Genomic DNA, 21,722 nt, shown 5'->3' on the forward strand with positions numbered 1-21,722 from the left:
CTCCCCCCTCCCTCTCTCTCTCTCTCCCCCCCCCCCCCCTCTCTCCTCCCCCCTCTCTCTCTCTCTCTCCTCCCCCCCTCTCTCCTCCCCCCCTCTCTCTCTCCCCCCCCCCCCCTCCCTGTGCAGGGCTCTCCTGGCCCCTCTGTGGTGCTGGAGGTGGAGAGGCTCCTGAGGGAGTCTCAGAGGGAGGTCTTGCGGCTCCAGAGACAGCTGTCAGTCACCTCGTCCAGAGAGCAACACAGCAGCAGCAGCCCCGGCCCTGGGCCCTCGGAGCAGGAAGAAGGGGAAGCAAAGGTATGTTCAAAAAGGTTCTCTCTTATATTGGAGGACGGCCCAGCTCCACGCTGCCCCCCGGTGGTGCTGAAGAGATTTGATCTCACTACGGAGCCGTGTGTGTGTTCTCCCGGAGACAGACTTAGCCTCAGAGTAGACGATGATTTGCTGCACAGATCAACTCAAAAACAGCAGTATCTACTGTAAGCACTTGAAAATCCACCAGCGTTGCTTTTCAGTGAATAATGCTTTGAGGGGGTGTAAAAAATGTAAGTAATGTATCTTCTATGGTGTTGTGTCAGTATGAATGTGGAGATCTGAGTTGCATCAACCTGTAAAATTGATAATCGGTATTAATCTAAATTAATTTGTGTTCAACTATTTGATTTACATTCTACATTCTATCTAAAACGCAACTTGTAACTTGTTGCGCAATTGAATTGTATATTCAATTATAGCAAACTGATTCAGTCTTTTCATATTTTCATATCTGCATTTCTAAATCTAATCAAAATTAATCGAATCAAACCTAATCTTGGTCAAAATGTCAGATTTTATGATGTATCTAATCGATTCAGATTCAAATCCAAGTGTGAGTTCCATGAGAGATGAGTTCCATGAGAGATGAGTTCCATGACAGATGAGTTCCATGAGAGATGAGTTCCATGACAGATGAGTTCCATGAGAGATGAGTTCCATCACAGATGAGTTCCATGACAGATGAGTTCCATCACAGATGAGTTCCATGAGAGATGAGTTCCATGAGAGATGAGTTCCATGAGAGATGAGTTCCATGAGAGATGAGTTCCAGATGAGTTCCATGACAGATGAGTTCCATGAGAGATGAGTTCCATGAGAGATGAGTTCCATGAGAGATGAGTTCCATGACAGATGAGTTCCATCACAGATGAGTTCCATCACAGATGAGTTCCATGAGAGATGAGTGTGAGTTCCATGAGAGATGAGTTCCATGACAGATGAGTTCCATCACAGATGAGTTCCAGATGAGTTCCATGACAGATGAGTTCCATGACAGATGAGTTCCATGACAGATGAGTTCCATGAGAGATGAGTTCCATGAGAGATGAGTTCCATGACAGATGAGTTCCATGACAGATGAGTTCCATGAGAGATGAGTTCCATGAGAGATGAGTTCCATGAGAGATGAGTTCCATCACAGATGAGTTCCATGAGAGATGAGTTCCATGAGAGATGAGTTCCATGAGAGATGAGTTCCATGACAGATGAGTTCCATCACAGATGAGTTCCATGACAGATGAGTTCCATGAGAGATGAGTTCCATGAGAGATGAGTTCCATGACAGATGAGTTCCATCACAGATGAGTTCCATGACAGATGAGTTCCATCACAGATGAGTTCCATGAGAGATGAGTTCCATGAGAGATGAGTGTGCAAACAGACCAGATCATGTCATATTCAGGATTATGTGTTTGTGTGGAATTTGGTCCACTGGGTTTTTCTCTTTCTGAAGCTTAGTGTATGTTTACATTGGCATGGATGCTGTTGGAGCGGATGGTAATCTGCCAGAAGCCATAATGAGACCATTCCCTGTTTTGAACTTGGGCTTGATCAAGACACAGAAGGAAGACACCACTATCTGATCATACCTGCAAACAATTCTTGGAAACAATTCTTCTCTTCTGCATTTGATTTGACAGAGACTCAGACACGCAATCAAAATAGAATAATGCAGATGTAAAAAAAAAAAAAAAAAAGGAACAATTGAATATTTTTTTATTGAAATATATGACAAACACTGAAAAACAAGGGAAACCAGATTTACAATTTCATTCTCTTGGAAAATACAGCATTTGTAATTCAACTAAAGCCACCATTTTCTTTTTTTAATAAACGGATTGCATCATGCTCCAGTTCTAACGCGTGTGTGCGTGATCTCATTTAGCCTCAAGTTTTCAAATTATTATTTGCCCCCGCGCTTTTGAAGCTTAAATGAGAACGCTGGTTGCGGTAATCTGTCATTTGTGGGACACACACACACACACACACACACACACACACACGCACACGCACACACACACACAGAGCGGCAGTGCACATAGAAAGGGGCCATGTTGTGTGAACTCTAATCCCCTCTAACAACAGAATGGTACAGTCCAGTAATCCCCTCTCTGTTGCTGTGGCAGCAGCGGTGAGAGGGTTCTGGGTGGTAGGTAAGACTCTAGCCGCACCAAAGACTTCCCTAGCTTGCCCTGCTGCTGTGGATAATAACCAGGGGCCGAGGGGAACACCTTGACATCGTCCCAGATCACAGGAGAGGGGGGTAGGTCAATGTTTTGTGTGTCTGTGTGTGTGTGTGCGTTGTCAGTCAGTGACCCTGTGGTACGTATGGTAGACTCATCAGGGTCATCCTCGTATCTGTCTGCCTGCGAGTTGAACTAAAACAGGGGCCTAACCGGAGACATCCTGTAAAAATAATTATAATAATAATTCACGAGAAACGCACAAAAAAGTGCTGGAGAATAGGCTTGAGGCGTTGGGATTTAGCGCCAGATATAGGACGTCCTGTGCAGTACCAGCAGCATGTTCTGGTGGGGATATTAATAGTCTATTCGCGTTATTGCAATAATGAGTCCCGACCGAGTGGAATTCTCTCTTTACCGTTTTATAGGTGCTATTTCTTCCCAATTCTGCAGTAAATCGTACATCATAAGCCAGACTGTGCTGTCCAGTGTCACTCACTCGCAGACCCAGAAGGACGTGACATCCTCCGTGAGGCCTATAGTCAAGGGCAGCCATTCAGGACACCCTGTTTTGTAACCGTCATAGTTTGGATGCTTCCAGATGCAGAGTAGTGTGACAGCGTGTCCTTACTTTGGTGACCGTGTTTTGATTGGGCGGACATCGATATGCTTCTGTATTAAAAAAAAAAAAAATCAACAGCCAGGCCAATCCATTAAGGTGCTTTTAAAAGAAGTGATCCAGTTACCCGTGTCAGTAGTCTGCAGGGATTACACCAATGTGCTTATGGCATTCAGTGCCCGCTGAATGGGGATCTGACCCTGCTTCAGTGCCGAGTGGCCCGGCCTGTAGACTTTGTCCCGAAGTATGCCGGACCGCGCCACAATGAAGTGTAAACGATACGACGGCACAGTGTGAATTGTGTGGCAGGAAGGTCATCAGTGCAAAGCCAAGCAGCAGGTGGGAGATGGGGAGGGTGTGTCTCTAGCATGTACAGTACAAGGTTGCCAAGTGAAGGGCTTTGCTAACCTTAAGTTGGCCCCTACGTTAACCAGATCTTCAGGGTAGTGTTTAGTGCTTACTTTAGCAAGGTGTTGGCCAAGGGCTGTAGCTCTTAACCCTTTCACTGCGACAATACACAGAAGGTTAACCCTTTTCACTGCCACACGACAGCAGGTTACCGTCGGTAGTGTGATAGTAAAGGGTTAACCTTCTGTAGTGTGGCAGTGAAAGGGTTAACCAAGCCAGCTATGCCGATGAGAATAGGTGTGACAGGGTTGGCCTTGTGCCCCGCGGCTCACGAGCGTGCAAGACGAGGTTCTGTGGCTCTGCGGCTCTGCTTGAGTTATTATGTGTTTGACTTGCAGGGAAAACACCAGTTGAGCACAACAGCTTGTGTCAGTGTTGACAGTAGTCATCATGTAAAACTAATACCACAGTGTCAAACGAGTAGTTTACCTCCAGCCAGCTAATAATTATTACATTTTCAATGTTCAATTATTAGAAATATATTATTTGTACAATATACTTTTGTGTGTTTTGTAATAAAATAAGATCATAATGCCGGTAAACGTTTTTATTATTAGCTTTTACTTATTATAAAAAATTAGACATAGCTAGTCTTGTCAAGACTCAAGAGGGATCCGGATTAGTTGTGATGTGAGTGAGTTTCTACTGAAGTTTCTACTTTTAAATGTACTTAAGTACTAAAAAGTTAAAAACTTGTTTTATTGCAAGGGATAGACTGGCCCTCATTCATCAACGTGACGTAGAAAATGTTCTATTTCCATACTTAAGCACAGAATTTAGAATGTGTGCATGCACAAAAAAAACGGGATTCATCACACGTGCGTACACAGGTCCTACGCACACCTGTCATGATAAATATCACCTTGGTCCTACGCCGAGGCTCGTGCACACTTTCACGTATTTGCATACCAGAACCGCCCCGATTAACCATATACGGTAATGGAACACCCCCATGAAATGTGGAAAAGTGGACTAACCCAAGCGAACTCTGAGAGACTTCACTGAGAGCGAGATTGATCACCGAGGTCCGACCAACAACTTGAACGTATAATCTTCGGTGCGCCGGGAGCCAAGGATGTTGACTGACCCAGTCCTGCTACAGAACCAGCACATTGACAGAAATAAATGACAAGAGATGACCCGACATTAAGCACTGTAATGACTGAAATTAAATCAATTTCAGCACGCCAACTCTGCGCTCTACAATGCCTATTGTGTGCGCTCGTCATGAGCCCGTGGTTCTGATCAGAGTCATTATGGCTTCAGTGGATAACCCTGATCTACATTGTGATGTTTTAGATACCCCAGTAATAACATTACAATTGAATTAAATACAATTAGGCCTGAATGAGACTCCGGCCACCGGCACATTATCAGCCAAAATGCGCGTTTATTGATGGAGCAAACTCTGAGAGATTGTTCACAGAGGCGCTGCCGAACCAAGATATAATATGATGTGTATAATATAATGTGTGTAGAGGCATATGATACAATCTATTCTGTTGTTGGTATTAGGTAGCCTATGAATTACATATAATAGCAGCCAGCCTACATTTTGCAACAGTAACTTGCGCATATATAACACACAGCCCTGCGAAGCCTGCATACAGTAAACTAACTTGATCATTAATCTAGCTGTTGTATCTTTACGCTTATGAAAACATTAAATAATATGTATAGGCTATAGGCCGCCTATATTCTCAAATGGCTTAATGGCTATCCGAGTCCTCGATATCCTCGCGGACGGACCAGTATTTATATGATCATATCATATTCATATTCATATCATAGTTTACTCTATCAGCCTACCAGCATGTAATACGTTCTTTGTTAGAACTCAACTCGTTATTATTTTGCGCATAGATTGCAGAAATACGGGAACGTTTTGATTTAGGCTTTGACATTGTAAAACTAAATAAGTGAAATTCTGTAATATCACCCACACGATATATGCTCTGTGTCCAGAGCATGTATGCTTTTCATTCATAAGACACATTTATTGCAAGGGTTTTGTATAGGGCTGGGACGATACATCGATCCAGATCGATACATCGATGTAATTATCAACGATCGAATCGGATCGATGCAATGTAATAAGATCGATTCATATCGATACTCTTATTTTGAAAATCCTGTGGCGAGTCTCATATCCGCCCAAGAACAACAGCAGTAGCTCCGTGTGTGTAGACGTTACAGCATAGCATTCTCCCTTTCTGTGTGTGTGTGTGTGCGCGCGTCTTTGGAAAGACCAGATGAGGTCAGAGGAGTTTGATGTTTAAGTGTTATTTAAACATAAACAATATAATACATAATAAATGTAGGCCTATACATGATCATGCAACATCAACAAATTGTTGTAGGAACGGTTTGGGAGAGGGAGGTAGGGAGGGGTTTTAGGTTGTGAGTTTTGAGTTCCAAAAAATGGAGCTTAAAGTTTAAAGCTCAATATATCAAAACGTGGCACTTTACAGTGAACAGGAGGTCTATTTGTATTAAAAACAATAGATTGATTTTCCTTTAAATGTCTGGAAGAGCTCAAAAATACAAATGTCAAATGATATTTTCGTTACCTTTTTTTAGTTGATCTAAATGTTACTGATTGTGTTAAATCGGCATATGATATCATCTCATATCGATTGCAGGCACCTGAATCTAATCTAATCGTATTGTATCGTGAGAGACTTTGTGATATCGGCAAATATCGTATCGTTGTCCAAAGAATCGATATCGTATCATGATGAAACTGGTGATTCCCACCCCTAGTTTTGTATACACATACACTCAACAAATAACCTCTGTCTATTCTCGTTGCAATGCGTTTTTATATCGTGGGTGTTCATATGACTTGTATTCTGCTTACAGCTTCGGGGTTCCACTTATTACGTTTAACAATGGCAAAGCCTTTTAAATATAATCAAAACGTTCCCGTATTTCTGCAATATATGCGCAAAATAATAACAAGTTGAGTTACGCAGAGCACAGTCAGTGCTGATTTCCGCGTTGTGAAAATATTCTACCACCGGCGCCACCTACGCATGGTCCGACCTGTGCTTAAATATACGCACAAAGTCAAGCACAAGTTCAAATAGATAAATCCCACACTTTGCTTAGAAATGATCGTACGCACGGCTTAAGCACATATCTGAGCGTACGTCAAGTTGATAAATGAGGGCCCAGGGGTCTCAAACTCATTCCAGCTTAGTTTCTGCATAATTTTCAAAACTCTGCATCAAACAGACTATTTGAACTACTGACCCTGTTCGCGTGAAACATCCTGTACAGCAGTTCAGCGATATCATCCCACCAATAATCAGAGGCTAAAGAGGTGGTTGAAGCTGCTCATTCAGCATTTCAGAGGGCACTGTAATACACTAGGTCACAGGAATACTAGTTTGAATATGTCCGTTCACATTTGAAACGATACCCAACGGTACCTTTTTCTGTACTTTAGTCTCTAAAAATATATCAGTTGTAAAAGATTTGTCCAAACTTCAAATTATTTATTATCATTATTATTTATTTAGAACAATTTGTTAATATATATATATACCGTACTTTTCGGACTATAAGCCGCACCTTTCCCCCGCATTTTTCGACCCTGCGGCTTATATAACGGTGCGGCTTATATGTGACTCGACGTGACCAAACCCGAAAATGTAAAAATCTAAATATTGCTTTTTTGACTGCATTGAAATGTTATTTATCTGTTCCCTTACTTGCTAAACTTAATACAACTTGTAAATGAGTTAATTCTTGTTATTTGTCCGACAGTATTGTGTCCCAATGCTAATTACATATGGTAATTAAACATTAAAACACCTGCGGCTTATAGTCCAGTGCGGCTTATATATGTACACATCATTCAATTTAGCTGCTGCGGCTTATATTCAGGTGCGGCTTATAGTGCGAAAAGTACGGTACACACACACACATATCTTTAAATAAAAAATAATGTTTTACAAAATAACACGTATAAAACGATTAAGTGTAACCACACATGTGACCATTTTCGGCTTGCCATTGCCCCGACTGCTTTGTTGTTGTTGAATCAAGTCAAATCCTAGATAAGCGTGTATTGTCCGCGTGAACGTTGCCGTGAACGTGCGGCACACTTCATAGGTTTCGTTTTTCACGGTAAATGAAACGTTGAAAAAATATACCGAAATGTGGCACCGGTGGATCTCACGTGAATCGGTACTCCGACGTGATTCGGTCGATACCCTTAAAAGTACCGGATTCTGTACCCACCCCTAGTGGTCTGAACTGTTGAGTCAGGGCTGTACGTTAACTTTTTTTGCACACAGCACTGGTGCTACAGAGGTTGATAGTTTTGTAGCACAGGCCAAAATCTTGTAGCACGAGTATAAAACGTCTCTCAAATCTCTAAAAACAACCACAAGTAGTGCAGTTCATCACTTAAATAGGTATGTGACTGGCAAGGGACATGAATCTTGCATACAGGGCACACAAAATCCAAACTTTAACAAGAAATGCTTTCAGATCAAATTCTTTCTTTATTTGCCCATAATGTAAAACTAAAAGAACAAGGACATAACCATATAACCGATATGAAGCAGTCCGAGACCAGGCAGCGCTGGTGTGGACTCAGATTACAGGGAAAGCTAGAAACCAACCTAGAAACACCTAGAAACCAACATAACAAATAGATATAATGCATGCAAACACCTGTACATATTTGTGGAACCAAATAAATAAATAAATAATAATAATAATAATTATTATAATTATTCAAGTGTGTGTGTGTGTGTGTGTGTGTGTGTGTGCGCACGTGTTCCAGCACCATGTCTGCTGGCCACTTTTTCAGATCCACACACACACACACACACACACACACACACACACACACACACACACACACACACACACACACACACATACCATTGCAGAAGTACAAGGAACTCTGCATGAATGAAAAGTGCTTTATAAATAAAATGAATTATTATTATTATTACCTTATTTGCATATTATCTCGTTATTAGATAGATAGATAGATAGATAGATAGATAGATAGATAGATAGATAGATAGATAGATAGATAGATAGATAGATAGATAGATAGATAGATAGATAGATAGATAGATAGATAGATAGATAGATAGATAGATAGATAGATAGATAGATAGATAGATAGATAATACTTTATTGATCCCGGAGTGGAATTTAAGTAGCCATACGATGGAGTTATATCGGCTCCGTTCTTTTAAAATCTAAGTAAAATTAGCGGCTTAAATGTAGTGAACAGCATTTCTTCCTTGGCGATGCAATATGCCACATTCATCTTCAGCTTTACCTCACGGAGATCAGCATCATCCGCTCTGGTCGCCTGTTTACTCAGCGAGTGCAGCCGGCACCAGTGACAGAATAATAGCTGCGCTTCCTCATTAAAAATTAGCCACGGAAAATCATTTTCCCACTCTGCGTTATATCTGTACATCTTGTTAATCTTCTCCTTTTGTCTCGTTTCTATTAACGGTGGTCCCTCTCTGGCTCGTTTGGGGTTTTGATCTTGTACTAATCCTTCTTTTGTTGGATTTAATACCTTAAAAAAGCGCTTCATTTTGTCGAAGTCACTCAGTCAGTGTACATTGAGCTCGCGACTCGCTGGCATATTGTTCGCTAGGAATTATGTGATTTGGTGTTTGATATATGGACTCTACGCAGACGGGACATTGTTTTTAATCGCACGAGACTACATCTACCAAGTGGAATAGCGTGGCGCCGTGGCCCATTCAACTTAATACCGTCACTCTTTTGTTTTTTGTTATGCGCAGCCACACGCACGGCCATCGCACCAGTGCTACTGAATTAAATCCATTCATCGCACAGACTGACGTCAGTGTAGCACGTGCAACATATATCTCGCACTGTACAGCCCTGTGTTGAGTGTCCTGAACTGCTGCATCACAGTGTGGTCTGAACTGTTGTATCACAGTGTGGTCTGAACTGCTGAGTCACAGTGTGGTCTGAACTGTTGTATCACAGTGTGGTCTGAACTGCTGAGTCACAGTGTGGTCTGAACTGCTGCGTCACAGTGTGGTCTGAACTGCTGAGTCACAGTGTGGTCTGAACTGTTGTATCACAGTGTGGTCTGAACTGCTGAGTCACAGTGTGGTCTGAACTGCTGCGTCACAGTGTGGTCTGAACTGCTGCTTCACAGTGTGGTCTGAACTGCTGAGTCACAGTGTGGTCTGAACTGCTGTGTCACAGTGTGGTCTGAACTGCTGCGTCACAGTGTGGTCTGAACTGCTGCGTCACAGTGTGGTCTGAACTGCTGCGTCACAGTGTGGTCTGAACTGTTGTATCACAGTGTGGTCTGAACTGTTGCGTCACAGTGTGGTCTGAACTGCTGTGTCACAGTGTGGTCTGAACTGCTGTGTCACAGTGTGGTCTGAACTGCTGAGTCACAGTGTGGTCTGAACTGCTGCATCACAGTGTGGTCTGAACTGCTGAGTCACAGTGTGGTCTGAACTGCTGCATCACAGTGTGGTCTGAACTGCTGCGTCACAGTGTGGTCTGAACTGCTGCGTCACAGTGTGGTCTGAACTGCTGCGTCACAGTGTGGTCTGAACTGCTGCGTCACAGTGTGGTCTGAACTGCTGTGTCACAGTGTGGTCTGAACTGCTGAGTCACAGTGTGGTCTGAACCGCTGAGTCACAGTGTGGTCTGAACTGCTGCGTCACAGTGTGGTCTAAACTGCTGAGTCACAGTGTGGTCTGAACCGTTGAGTCACAGTGTGGTCTGAACTGCTGAGTCACAGTGTGGTCTGAACTGCTGCGTCACAGTGTGGTCTGAACCGCTGAGTCACAGTGTGGTCTGAACTGCTGAGTCACAGTGTGGTCTGAACTGCTGAGTCGATATTAATATCCGTAGATATTAAGTTGCGACCCAAATCTTTTCATTTTCTTTTAACCATTCAAATGGATTTATAATAAATAGTGCAGTAATACGCAATACCTTCATGCACTCTTAAACACATGAAATACGCAACAAAAGTGCAACTAGGGCTAAAAACCCAATGAAATAAAAAGCCAAACTTATCCTGTTTAGTTTCTATGGCGTTTCATGTTTGACGGCTTCATGCTCTCGTGGTGCTGCTCCCAACACACTGACACGCCTCTCTTCTGTCCTCACTGTAGGAAAACACACAATGAATGTAGTCTGTGTCCTATTTGCATTTCACTATGTTTACAGATGCTCCAATGAGTTACTGTCATGACAATGCTGGCAGCAAACGCTACTGCACATACGCTGAGTCATGGGAAACGCTTGTCCTTCAAAATAAAAGCGCAGCATCAGAAATACTTTTTTCTGCAACCCATTTTTGGGTCGTGACCCACCAGTTGAGAACCACGGTCATAGACAACATGAATATTACATTCGTTTAAGGCAAATATTGTGGAAATCCAGGTAAATAACAATGTCCATGGACCACCAGGAAAGACTGTGTCCGGGTTCAAAATAAAACATCCACTGATTGTAGTCTGCAGTTGTAATCTCCACCTCGAATAAGGAGTTGTATGCTCTCTCTATATCCAAAATAATTTCATCTTGGGTTTGTTACAGTTGGGTAGGTGTGTTGGACCCAGGTGCAGTGCAGAACGGATAGACGAGACGCAGGTGTTGATTCTTAAACAAAAGGTTACTTATTTATTGTTTGAAATATCAAAAGGCATACGACGCACAAACAAAATGGGAGAATACTCTTGTCTCCAAAACAGGGAAAGTAAATGGGAGAAAACACTGTCTCCAAAACATGTTATCGCACAAAGACATAAACTGAACTGTATGGCAACATGGGGAAAGCAAAGGGGAGAAAACACTGTCTCCAAAACATAGCACAAAAACAAAACAACAGTGTACTCACGGGTAGGTTCAGTGATCGACTGACAATCTAAACAGTAACCAGGAAGAGCATATAAAGCCAACCTAACTAGACTCACCAGGTACCAATGAATGCAATCAGGGCAAATAAAGAGAGGTTAATTACCATCAGGTAACGCTAGGGGTCAATTTACGCTGCCTGCTCTGTTTTTCTTTGACGCATGTCCGAAGGCTAGGGGAGGTTTGGGACAGGGACATTGTATGGCATAGATAACAGGATCATCTATGGTGGTCAGAGCTTGTAGTCTTACTGTCCGATTGGTCTTGGACTTCTGGAATAGTTGTATGTGGCTTAGCATACATACCTCCATAGCCTGCCCCCCCCCCCCCTACCTGACTGACCTCCTTCTCCCCTACCGCCCCACCCGTTCCCTCCGGTCCTCTTCCACTGTTTCCCTCACTGTCCCGTCATCCAAACTTAAAGGTTTTGGTGACCGGGCTTTTTCACGAGCTGCACCCAGACTGTGGAACACCCGAGTCCCTCAGACTGTCCGAGACTCTCCCTCACTCTCCACCTTCAAATCCCGACTAAAAACCTACCTGTTCTCCCAAGCATAGAACCTTCCCTACCCATAACCACCCTCCTCCAACCTACCACCTCCCTTTCCCCTTCCCTACTTTCTCTCCATCTCCTGCCCCCCCCCCCCCCCCCCTTACTTCCCTGACTGTTCCCCTACTGGACTCTGTATGTTACTTGTTACCCGTGGTTGTATGTCCTGCGTTTTCATACTGTTGCTTATTCCCTGTGGTTCTTTGTTTCTTTGTTCATTTGTTTTGCTCATTGTCAGCGTCTTTGGGTTCCTGAAAAGCGCTTTTTATAAATAAAATGTATTATTATTATTATTATTATTATTATTATTATTATTATTATTATTATTATTATTATTATTATTATTATTATTATTATTTATACTTGGGGTCAATCAGAACAATGTCCACATGGCATTGGCTTGGGGTCCCACTGGAAGGGGTGGTTTTGTGGCTGGTTCAAATACAAATGGCCAGACAAGATAATTCTGTGTAGCAACTAGCATGTATAGTCCTATTCACTATGTCCAGACATATACAGTTGTTCAGTTGTACAAACACACCGCGCTCTCAGGCAGCAGGTCCTAAGAGCCCGTATCCAGGCCAGAGAGTGGGGTCAGGCAGCAGGGCCTAAGAGCCCGTATCCAGGCCAGAGAGTGGGGTCAGGCAGCCTGTCCTAAGAGCCTGTATCCAGGCCAGAGAGTGGGGTCAGGCAGTCTGTCCTAAGAGCCCGTATCCAGGCCAGAGTGTGGGGTCAGGCAGCAGGTCCTAAGAGCCTGTATCCAGGCCAGAGAGTGGGGTCAGGCAGCAGGTCCTAAGAGCCTGTATCCAGGCCAGAGAGTGGGGTCAGGCAGCAGGTCCTAAGAGCCTGTATCCAGGCCAGAGTGTGGGGTCAGGCAGCCTGTCCTAAGAGCCCGTATCCAGGCCAGAGTGTGGGGTCAGGCAGCCTGTCCTAAGAGCCCGTATCCAGGCCAGAGAGTGGGGTCAGGCAGCAGGTCCTAAGAGCCTGTATCCAGGCCAGAGTGTGGGGTCAGGCAGCCTGTCCTAAGAGCCCGTATCCAGGCCAGAGTGTGGGGTCAGGCAGCCTGTCCTAAGAGCCTGTATCCAGGCCAGAGTGTGGGGTCAGGCAGCCTGTCCTAAGAGCCCGTATCCAGGCCAGAGAGTGGGGTCAGGCAGCAGGTCCTAAGAGCCTGTATCCAGGCCAGAGTGTGGGGTCAGGCAGCCTGTCCTAAGAGCCCGTATCCAGGCCAGAGTGTGGGGTCAGGCAGCAGGTCCTAAGAGCCCGTATCCAGGCCAGAGTGTGGGGTCAGGCAGCCTGTCCTAAGAGCCTGTATCCAGGCCAGAGAGTGGGGTCAGGCAGCAGGTCCTAAGAGCCTGTATCCAGGCCAGAGAGTGGGGTCAGGCAGCCTGTCCTAAGAGCCTGTATCCAGGCCAGAGAGTGGGGTCAGGCAGCAGGTCCTAAGAGCCTGTATCCAGGCCAGAGTGTGGGGTCAGGCAGCAGGTCCTAAGAGCCCGTATCCAGGCCAGAGTGTGGGGTCAGGCAGCCTGTCCTAAGAGCCCGTATCCAGGCCAGAGTGTGGGGTCAGGCAGCAGGTCCTAAGAGCCTGTATCCAGGCCAGAGAGTGGGGTCAGGCAGCCTGTCCTAAGAGCCCGTATCCAGGCCAGAGAGTGGGGTCAGGCAGCCTGTCCTAAGAGCCCGTATCCAGGCCAGAGTGTGGGGGCAGGCAGCAGGTCCTAAGAGCCTGTATCCAGGCCAGAGTGTGGGGGCAGGCAGACATCGCACAGCAGGAGTTCCTTGACCCATGCTGACTGAAATGTTGATGACCACACAGGGACAACCAATAAGGAAATCAATCAAAGGAAAATTTTCTTCTTAAAGGAATACGCCAACATTATGGGAAATGTGCTTACTGTCTTCTCCAGAGTCGGACAAGAAGATGGTTGGATACTAATTTCCTCTCTGTGCGTTCAGTAGAAAGCTATCCTGCTGCAAGCTAGCCTAGCGAAGCACAAAATGAATGGAAGCGGATATGGACCACTAGCCTAGCTATTGGACAAGATTTTTCCGGATTGCTTTCTACTGAACGCACAGAGAGGACATTGGTATCTACCTTCTCGTCTTGACAACCCTGTGTTGTTATCCACATTTTAGTCAGAGCGAGTAATAGGTGCTGATTTCTGATTGGCGACCGCTATCCCCAGCTCTGCAGAAAGCTGAGCCATATTAGACAACCTTTCATAGCAGAGGTCTGCGAGGTATTTCATTGTTGTGGCCTCTGCTCCACTGCACTCTGCTGTCCTCCATTGGGAATGAATTGAATCTCTTCACTTTGCCATTGTTGATAGTTGATTCTCTTGGCTAAAAGTACTAAGCCTTAGGATATGAATTAGGTAATGACTCCACTCCGCCAGGTCAACCTTCAGTTCACCTGAGGTCTCTCCACGTCAGCACAGGATTCACTCAGTGGTTAAGTACTATGATCACAGAGCATATTATCGTAATTAAACAAAAACATATACAAACTAACAAACAAAAGCAGGGAGAGCTCTGTGCATCTTTGAGAGTTAAACTCGATGCTTCCAAAACAGCTTTCATATTGAGGTTTCATTGTCGACCATAATAACCTTTGCAATGAGTTGTGATAGTCCAATTATTAAGCTTACTGCAGCGGCCCTCTCATAGAGAAGCCATTGTTGAAGTCCTGCATTGTGCACCTGTCCTGCATTAGTGCTGCTTGTAGATAATTATCTTTATTTAAAAAAAATCTGTGATAAAATTTTCTAATTTTTTTTATTGCAAAATAAAGAAAATTTGATTAAAAAAATTAAAATTTGCCTCCTGAACACGGAAAGACCAATCCCAAGCCGATCGGCACTTTCTCGGCCGAGCTATAGTTGCTTCTCCCCACCTACACCCGAACTACGCATGCGCAGATTGCCCATGGAGTCTAGGTTCATCAATCTGCACATGCGTACTTCGGGAGTAGGTGCGAAAAAGCGACTATAGCTCGGCCGAGAAAGTGCCGATCGGCTTGGGATTGGTCGCACCGTGAGCAGGAGACTCAGGCGTATACAAGTCTATTGGATCATGTCTCCAGCACCCCCACAGCCATAGCTACAACCACTTACCGTAATGTCAAGGCTCTCATCCACATTCATTCATTTTCTCCCCCTGCTCTCTCCTCCATGAGCTCAATGTAACGCGGAAGTGCAGTGATCTATGAGGTGAATACTCGTCCAACACATGCCTCTCAGATGGATGGTTAACCAGATCATTCCTCATGTCCTCTGGTGGCTGAAATGAAAACAAACGTGTAATGTTCTAAGCAGTTAAGCACTTAAGTGTAGAATAACTGGGCACCTGTCCTGCAGTACAGCAAGCATGCAGTAAAATGGCTACATCTAATAATAATAATAATAACTTTATTTGTATAACACCTTTCATACAGGGGATTGCAGTTCAAAGTGCTTTACATCAGTAAGAAATAAGACATAAAATCAGTGTAAAACAAGCAGCAAGATCAAAGCATAAAGTGGGATAAAATAATGCAGATATTTTAATCAAATCATATCAGAACCTCATGTTCCAATAGGCTTCTTGGATTTCTGTAATCTGTTACAAAACATGATAAAGGTTATAGTATGCACCCAGCGGATAGTGGGGCGTAAAGATAAAAGTACAAATAAGTAAAATAATAGCAAGGGTAAAATGAGCAGACATATAAAACCACAGTTTTTCACATTAGGATCTAACATCCCAACAGGCCACCTTGTTTATGGTTTGATTCAATTTTAGTATAATATAAAAGACATGAATGATGAAATTAGCACATAAAGTGCAGACATACTATAAAATCACAGTTTCTTTACAGTGCAATAAGATAGTTCTGGATTACTGTTACTGTTACATCTATACCTCATAATACTGTACCACTACCAGTCACCTGCAGTACAGCAAGCATGCAGTAAAATGTCTACATCTATACCTCATAATACTGTACCAGTCACCTGCAGTACAGCAAGCATGCAGTAAAATGGCTACATCTGTACCACATAACACTATACCCGCGAGCCAGTAATTATGTCATTACCCATTATGTAATATTCTCCCTCTCCCTCTCACTCAGAAAATCCACCAGCAGTTGCTTATGGTCACTTGTGTTAAATCTAGGGAAGGGTGAAGGGTCAGGACTATGTTTAGATAATGGTTAGAAGAAGTAACATTTTGGCAGTTTACTTGGTTAGGATTAAAAGTAGACGTAACTCTTTCGAGTCAAAGGGGCTTTTTGCACCCGTGGGCGGAGAACAAAAGGATTTAGAATGTCTCAGAAATGCTCAGGAAGTCGTGCTTTTCAGAAATCTGTAAAAATAGAAAAATGACATTTTTAAGTGCTTTGAGATGTAATATATATGTCTCTTACTTGCTAAACGTACATACTTTTCTGCTTTTTGGGTCATTTCATAATAGCAGCGTGGATCAGCTCTGTAACAACGCATCTCGAGCTGCTTCTATGTGCAGCTGTCTAAACACGGACTGCTAGTTGACAGCTTACGCAGGAAGGAAAGATGACGTTCTCTCTCTCTCTCTCTCTCTCTCTCTCTCTCTCTCTCTCTCTCTCTCTCTCTCTCTCCCTCTCTCTCTCTGCAAACAATGCCATAAGGTTGAGAGATATACAAAGCGCTGTTATAGAGGATGACAATATCTTTGGGAATATTGAATCCGTTTCAATCGCTACAATTGACAGAGTGCTCAGTGGAAATTAAATGTGCGTGAAACAATTGTAGTACAATTGACAAATGAGTAGCCATTTGACTGGAACAGAGTGAAGGAGATCCGCCACCAGTATGCACAAGTAAAACATTTATGTGTTCTATGCATACTCTAATGTTCAGTGCTGTAAACTGGTTACTTTGTGTAGTGCCATGCAGTACACTTACATGACAGTTCAAACTGTACAATATGTTGTCCAAAATGCATTATGTTACACAGGAAAAGATTATAGTTTTCATCTCTCTCTCTCTTCTGGGATAAAGCGTGTACCAGGGAACCGCTGCACACATTATACGTTGATGAGGCGGGTTTCATTCTGGCAAAAGGTAGACGGCGTGGAAGAAATCACATTGGACAGAGATGGGAAGAAATAGTTAAGTTCAGGCAAGAACTGCAAATTAGTTAAAGTTATCGCAATAAGTTCGGAGTTTGGTGCTCAGAGGCATTTCTCCTGGTTGGGAATGAATGTGTAGCTAGCAGCACCCACTTAGGTGACGCAACAGTTGGAGCAGTGACACAAGCCAATTAGGAAGCAGGAGATAATGTGGTGACCAATGATTGACCGAAGACCAGGTTGGGTTAGCAAGCTAGTCATGATGCCCGGGTTACGACACCTGCACTTCAGAGTCAGAGTCAGAGATTTTATTTGCCATGTATGGACGAATCCACATTGGAATACAGGTACAGAGCAATACTGTGTGTCTACAACTAAACCAATACAGGAGCAGAGTAGAAACGGTACAAAAAAAAAATAAAAAACCACAGGCAGTAAGAAAAAACACAGACACAAGGACAAATGCTAAGGTTAAGATCAACTACCCCTAAAGTGAATATCATAGTAAAGTGCATAATGTATAGAGGCACAATTTACAGTAAAAGTGCATATAATCAAAGTGCGTAATGCACAGACATACAGAAACAGCACTTCCACAACCTGACTATACACACAACATTTAAAATAAGATAATATACAAATCTAGCCTTTGGAGTTATTCAGGCTGCACACAGCACTGGGGAAGAAACTCTTAGTGAACCGAGAGGTAGAGCATGTGATAGAGCGGTATAAGTACAATGGGATCTTCATTGACCGGCACACAGAATAGATATGTTGTTTGTCTCTGCAGCATTGAGGTGTGTAGGCATTACACAGGCCAGTGGACATTAACTGGTGTTCTTGCTGGACTTCACCAGCCAACAGCAAAGCTATTGCATGACTAGATCATTCAAGTGACTCGCGGGTGGGTAGAGCAGTGTGCTTTGACATCCGATGCCAATACGGATTGTGTTAGTGCACATTCAGACATGCCTATCTTCTAGGGGTGGGGGGGAAATCGATACGTAGTATCGCGATACTGTATCGAATCGATACAGGGACGCCAAGTATCGATATTTAATTATTTATAAAAAAGAATATATATACATTTGTATGGAATATGACTGTAATACAAACAGTTCAGTTTGTCAGGTACATGCAACACAGATTACAGTGTTGACATCTGTCTGCTTGAGAAAATACCATGTTCTGCAATAAAAATGATTGAAGTGAGATGAACAGACTGAACTTTATTTTATTAGATAAAACATGTTGACAAAGTTTTACTTTGCAGTTGAAAAAAGGTAATAAATCACAATATATCGCAATATTAATATCGCAATACCCAGCATATCGCAATATATTTAGTATCGCAATACTATCGTACCGTGACTCAAGTATCATGATAGTATCGTATCGTGAGGCCTCTGGTGATTCCCACCCCTACTATCTTCAGATATTCAAGTGGTTTCATAAGTGCACGGAGGTGACGACTGGTTTTAGTCAAATTGATGAAAGGAAAATGGTTGAAGCCGCGCTGCTTGATTTTAGTGCTGCGTTTGACGTTTAGTGGAATGAACTACCCACCCCAGTTAGGACAGCCGAAACCCGTCCAATCTTTCGCCGTCGACTAAAGACACACTTCTTCAACCACTATCTGAAATTCAAAAAAAAATAATCTTTTTTAATCTAACCCTAACTAACCTTACTGTCATGCACTTAATATAATAACCTACACTGTAGCACTCAACACTTTGATGAACATTGTTACTCAGCTGATAGAGTTGTACCCTTCCTGCTGACTTGTCGTACAGAACTTGTACGTCGCTTTGGATAAAAGCGTCAGCTAAATGACTAAATGTAAATGTAATTATGTCAACGATCATGTACTTCTATCAAAAAGAAATATGAATATGAAATATGAACTATGTGCAATTATACTTAAGTGAAAGTATCGGTAGTGGTACCGTCTCAAAATCGTACTCAAGTAAAAGTCAAGAGTATCTGGCTAAAAACACACTTTAGTAAAAGTCAAAACGTTTCTACTTTTAAATGTACTTACTAAAAAGTAAAAGTCAAAAGGGATAGACAGGGGTCTCTCATTCCATCGTGGGCCAAGTTTTCATTTGAAATTCTTCTTCTTATAGCAGGTGTTTTAATCAAAGATCCCAGCTTTCTAGTCTTGCACAAGGACCAATCAGCATGATTATGGGCGGGTTAATTTTGATTTGATTGGCTGTTTTTAAATAAAGTGTGGCCGCAGGATTAATAACATTAACGTTAGTTTGGCCAGAGAAACAAATATACTAATAAAAATTGTTGGACCTGCGAGATTTGTACTTGTACTTTGTAGGTCTGCATTTTAAATGTAAGGAGTAAAAAGTATGTTTTTTTCCTCTGAAATGTAATTGAGTAAAAGTACAAGTATACAAACCTAATAATACTCTAGTACAAATCCCCCAAAACAGTACTTAAAGGGGAACTTCAACATTTTGGGAAATTAGCTTATTTAACATCTTCCCTGGAGTTAGACAAGAAGATACATACCTTTTTTGTCTCTGTGCGTGCATTTTAGCTTTGGGAATAGACACTCCGTTAGCATAGCTTAGCTTCATCACTGGAAGTGAGTAGGGGCCGGAGCCTTACAGTGCCTTACAGTGTATTGCAAGGTCTGACATTGACCAAACTTGATATGCATGACCTTGGTGGGCTCTAGGTCAACTCCTGAAAAGGGGGTCAATGTCAGACCTTGCAATCAAAAGTTAGGGGGCACACTGAAACTATGGCAAGGGTTATTAGCCCCCTAACTTTTGATTGCAAAGTCTGACATTGACCCCCTTTTCAGGAGTTGACCTAGAGCCCACCAAGGTCATGCATATCAAGTTTGGTCAATGTCAGACCTTGCAATACACTGTAAGGCACTGTAAGGCTCCGGCCCCTACTCACTTCCAGTGATGAAGCTAAGCTATGCTAACAGAGCGTCTATTCCCAAAGCTAAAATGCACGCACAGAGACAAAAAAGGTATGTATCTTCTTGTCTAACTCCAGGGAAGATGTTAAATAAGCTAATTTCCCAAAATGTTGGAGTTTTCCTTTAAGTATTGTAAGTACAATTACTCAAGTACTTTACACCCCTGACTATGTGCTTATGGTTTCAGTGAAAATGCTGTTAGCTGGTTAGGCAGTAGTTATCTTTCTTATAGAATGCAATGTGTTTATTTTAATGGTAGTCGTTCTACTGCTAGTAATTTAATATGTGGGGTTCCACAGGGAAGTTGCCTAGGCCCACTCCTATTTAAAGTTTTTACTTAATGACTCATTGGCTTTGAGCTAATATAAATTAATGCATGTTCAGATTCAGACAACTTTATTGATCCCGCGTGGGGCAATTCATATTTGCAGCTTCACCAACAAGCAACAAAGACAAACAAACAACAAAACATCTCAACGACAGCACGGCAATAAAAAGAGAAACACTCCATGTGATACAATCCAGCAATAAAAGTAAAAGTAAAAACAGACAACCAAGTGCAAAAGGCTACTTAAAATGACTACTGTCTGTGTTTAAAAGTCTGATAGCCGAGGGGACAAAAGATTTGGTGTAGCAGTTGGTCCTACTTGTTATGCTCCAATGGCGGAAAGTTGAGGATAGGCTTTCATGTAAATCTTAATTTATTTCATACAATTTGTATTCTGTCCAATTCTATATGTCTTTATTCTAGAATCGTGCACGTTGATGAAGTTCATGATCATTATACAAGACAATTTGTTGAAGTGCAAAAATCAATGTTCGATGCAAATATCTGTTTTGTATAAATCTATCCCATTATGGAATAAGTTGCCACATAGTATAATAAATACAAATTATTTAATTGTGTAAAATAAAGTCTTAAAATAAGTTGTGTTAACCTTGAATTACAGGTTATTTCCGTGTTAGTCCGTTTTGTTTATTTATGGTATCTTGTTCATTAGTCAACAACACAACAGTAATAATAATAATAATAATAATAATAATAATAATAATAATAATAATAATAATAATAATAATAATAATAATAATAATAATAATAATAATAATAATAATAATAATAATAATAATAATAATAATAATAATAATATTAATAATATTAATAATAATAATAATAATAATAATAATAATAATAATAATAATAATAATAATAATAATAATAATAATGACAAAACAATAAGAAATACAGATCTAAACTTAACTAATAAATACAAAATACAAATATACCCCCCCCCCCCTGGAATGCCCCAGGACCAACACCCCACCCCGCCTCTACATTGAGCTTTTGACCACCTCACACAGTAATGTTGCTGCCGTGAGTGGAATCGATATGTTACAGATGCCCGAGAGTCCAGCTGCTATACATGTAGATTTCCAGAAATGGGCCACTGGTGGGCACTCCCAGACCATATGCATAGGGTATACGTGCCGGTGGCTCTTAGAGAGCATAAAGTGCACCAGGAGTCGGCCACCAGTCCCATAGCAAACAGTTTCCTAGGTGTGAGATACGTCCTATGAATATAATTAAAATTAATTTGTTGGTGATTAGGGTTGCGGGAGGCTACTCTAGAATTCTTTTTTTTTATAAGTTTAAATCATGTTTGGATCTTTATTTCAGTTTGTTGTTTATATCACACTTATATTTGTGCTTGATTCTA

General features: G+C 42.2%; 1 protein-coding gene across 1 annotated transcript in view; it reads left to right on the forward strand.

The window, feature by feature from the left end:
• Positions 1-21,722, forward strand: part of tspoap1 (TSPO associated protein 1) — a gene marked incomplete at both ends in the record, with an annotated part of 203,051 nt that overhangs the window by 82,201 nt on the left and 99,128 nt on the right. Inside the window, one exon of the mRNA XM_084320339.1 lies at positions 127-294. Coding sequence (XP_084176465.1) covers positions 127-294 — 168 coding nt within the window. The remainder of the gene's footprint in view (positions 1-126; positions 295-21,722) is intronic.

The sequence above is a fragment of the Notolepis coatsorum genome (genome assembly GCF_963971535.1).
Source record: "Notolepis coatsorum genome assembly, chromosome: 8".
Lineage (NCBI taxonomy): Eukaryota > Metazoa > Chordata > Actinopteri > Aulopiformes > Paralepididae > Notolepis > Notolepis coatsorum.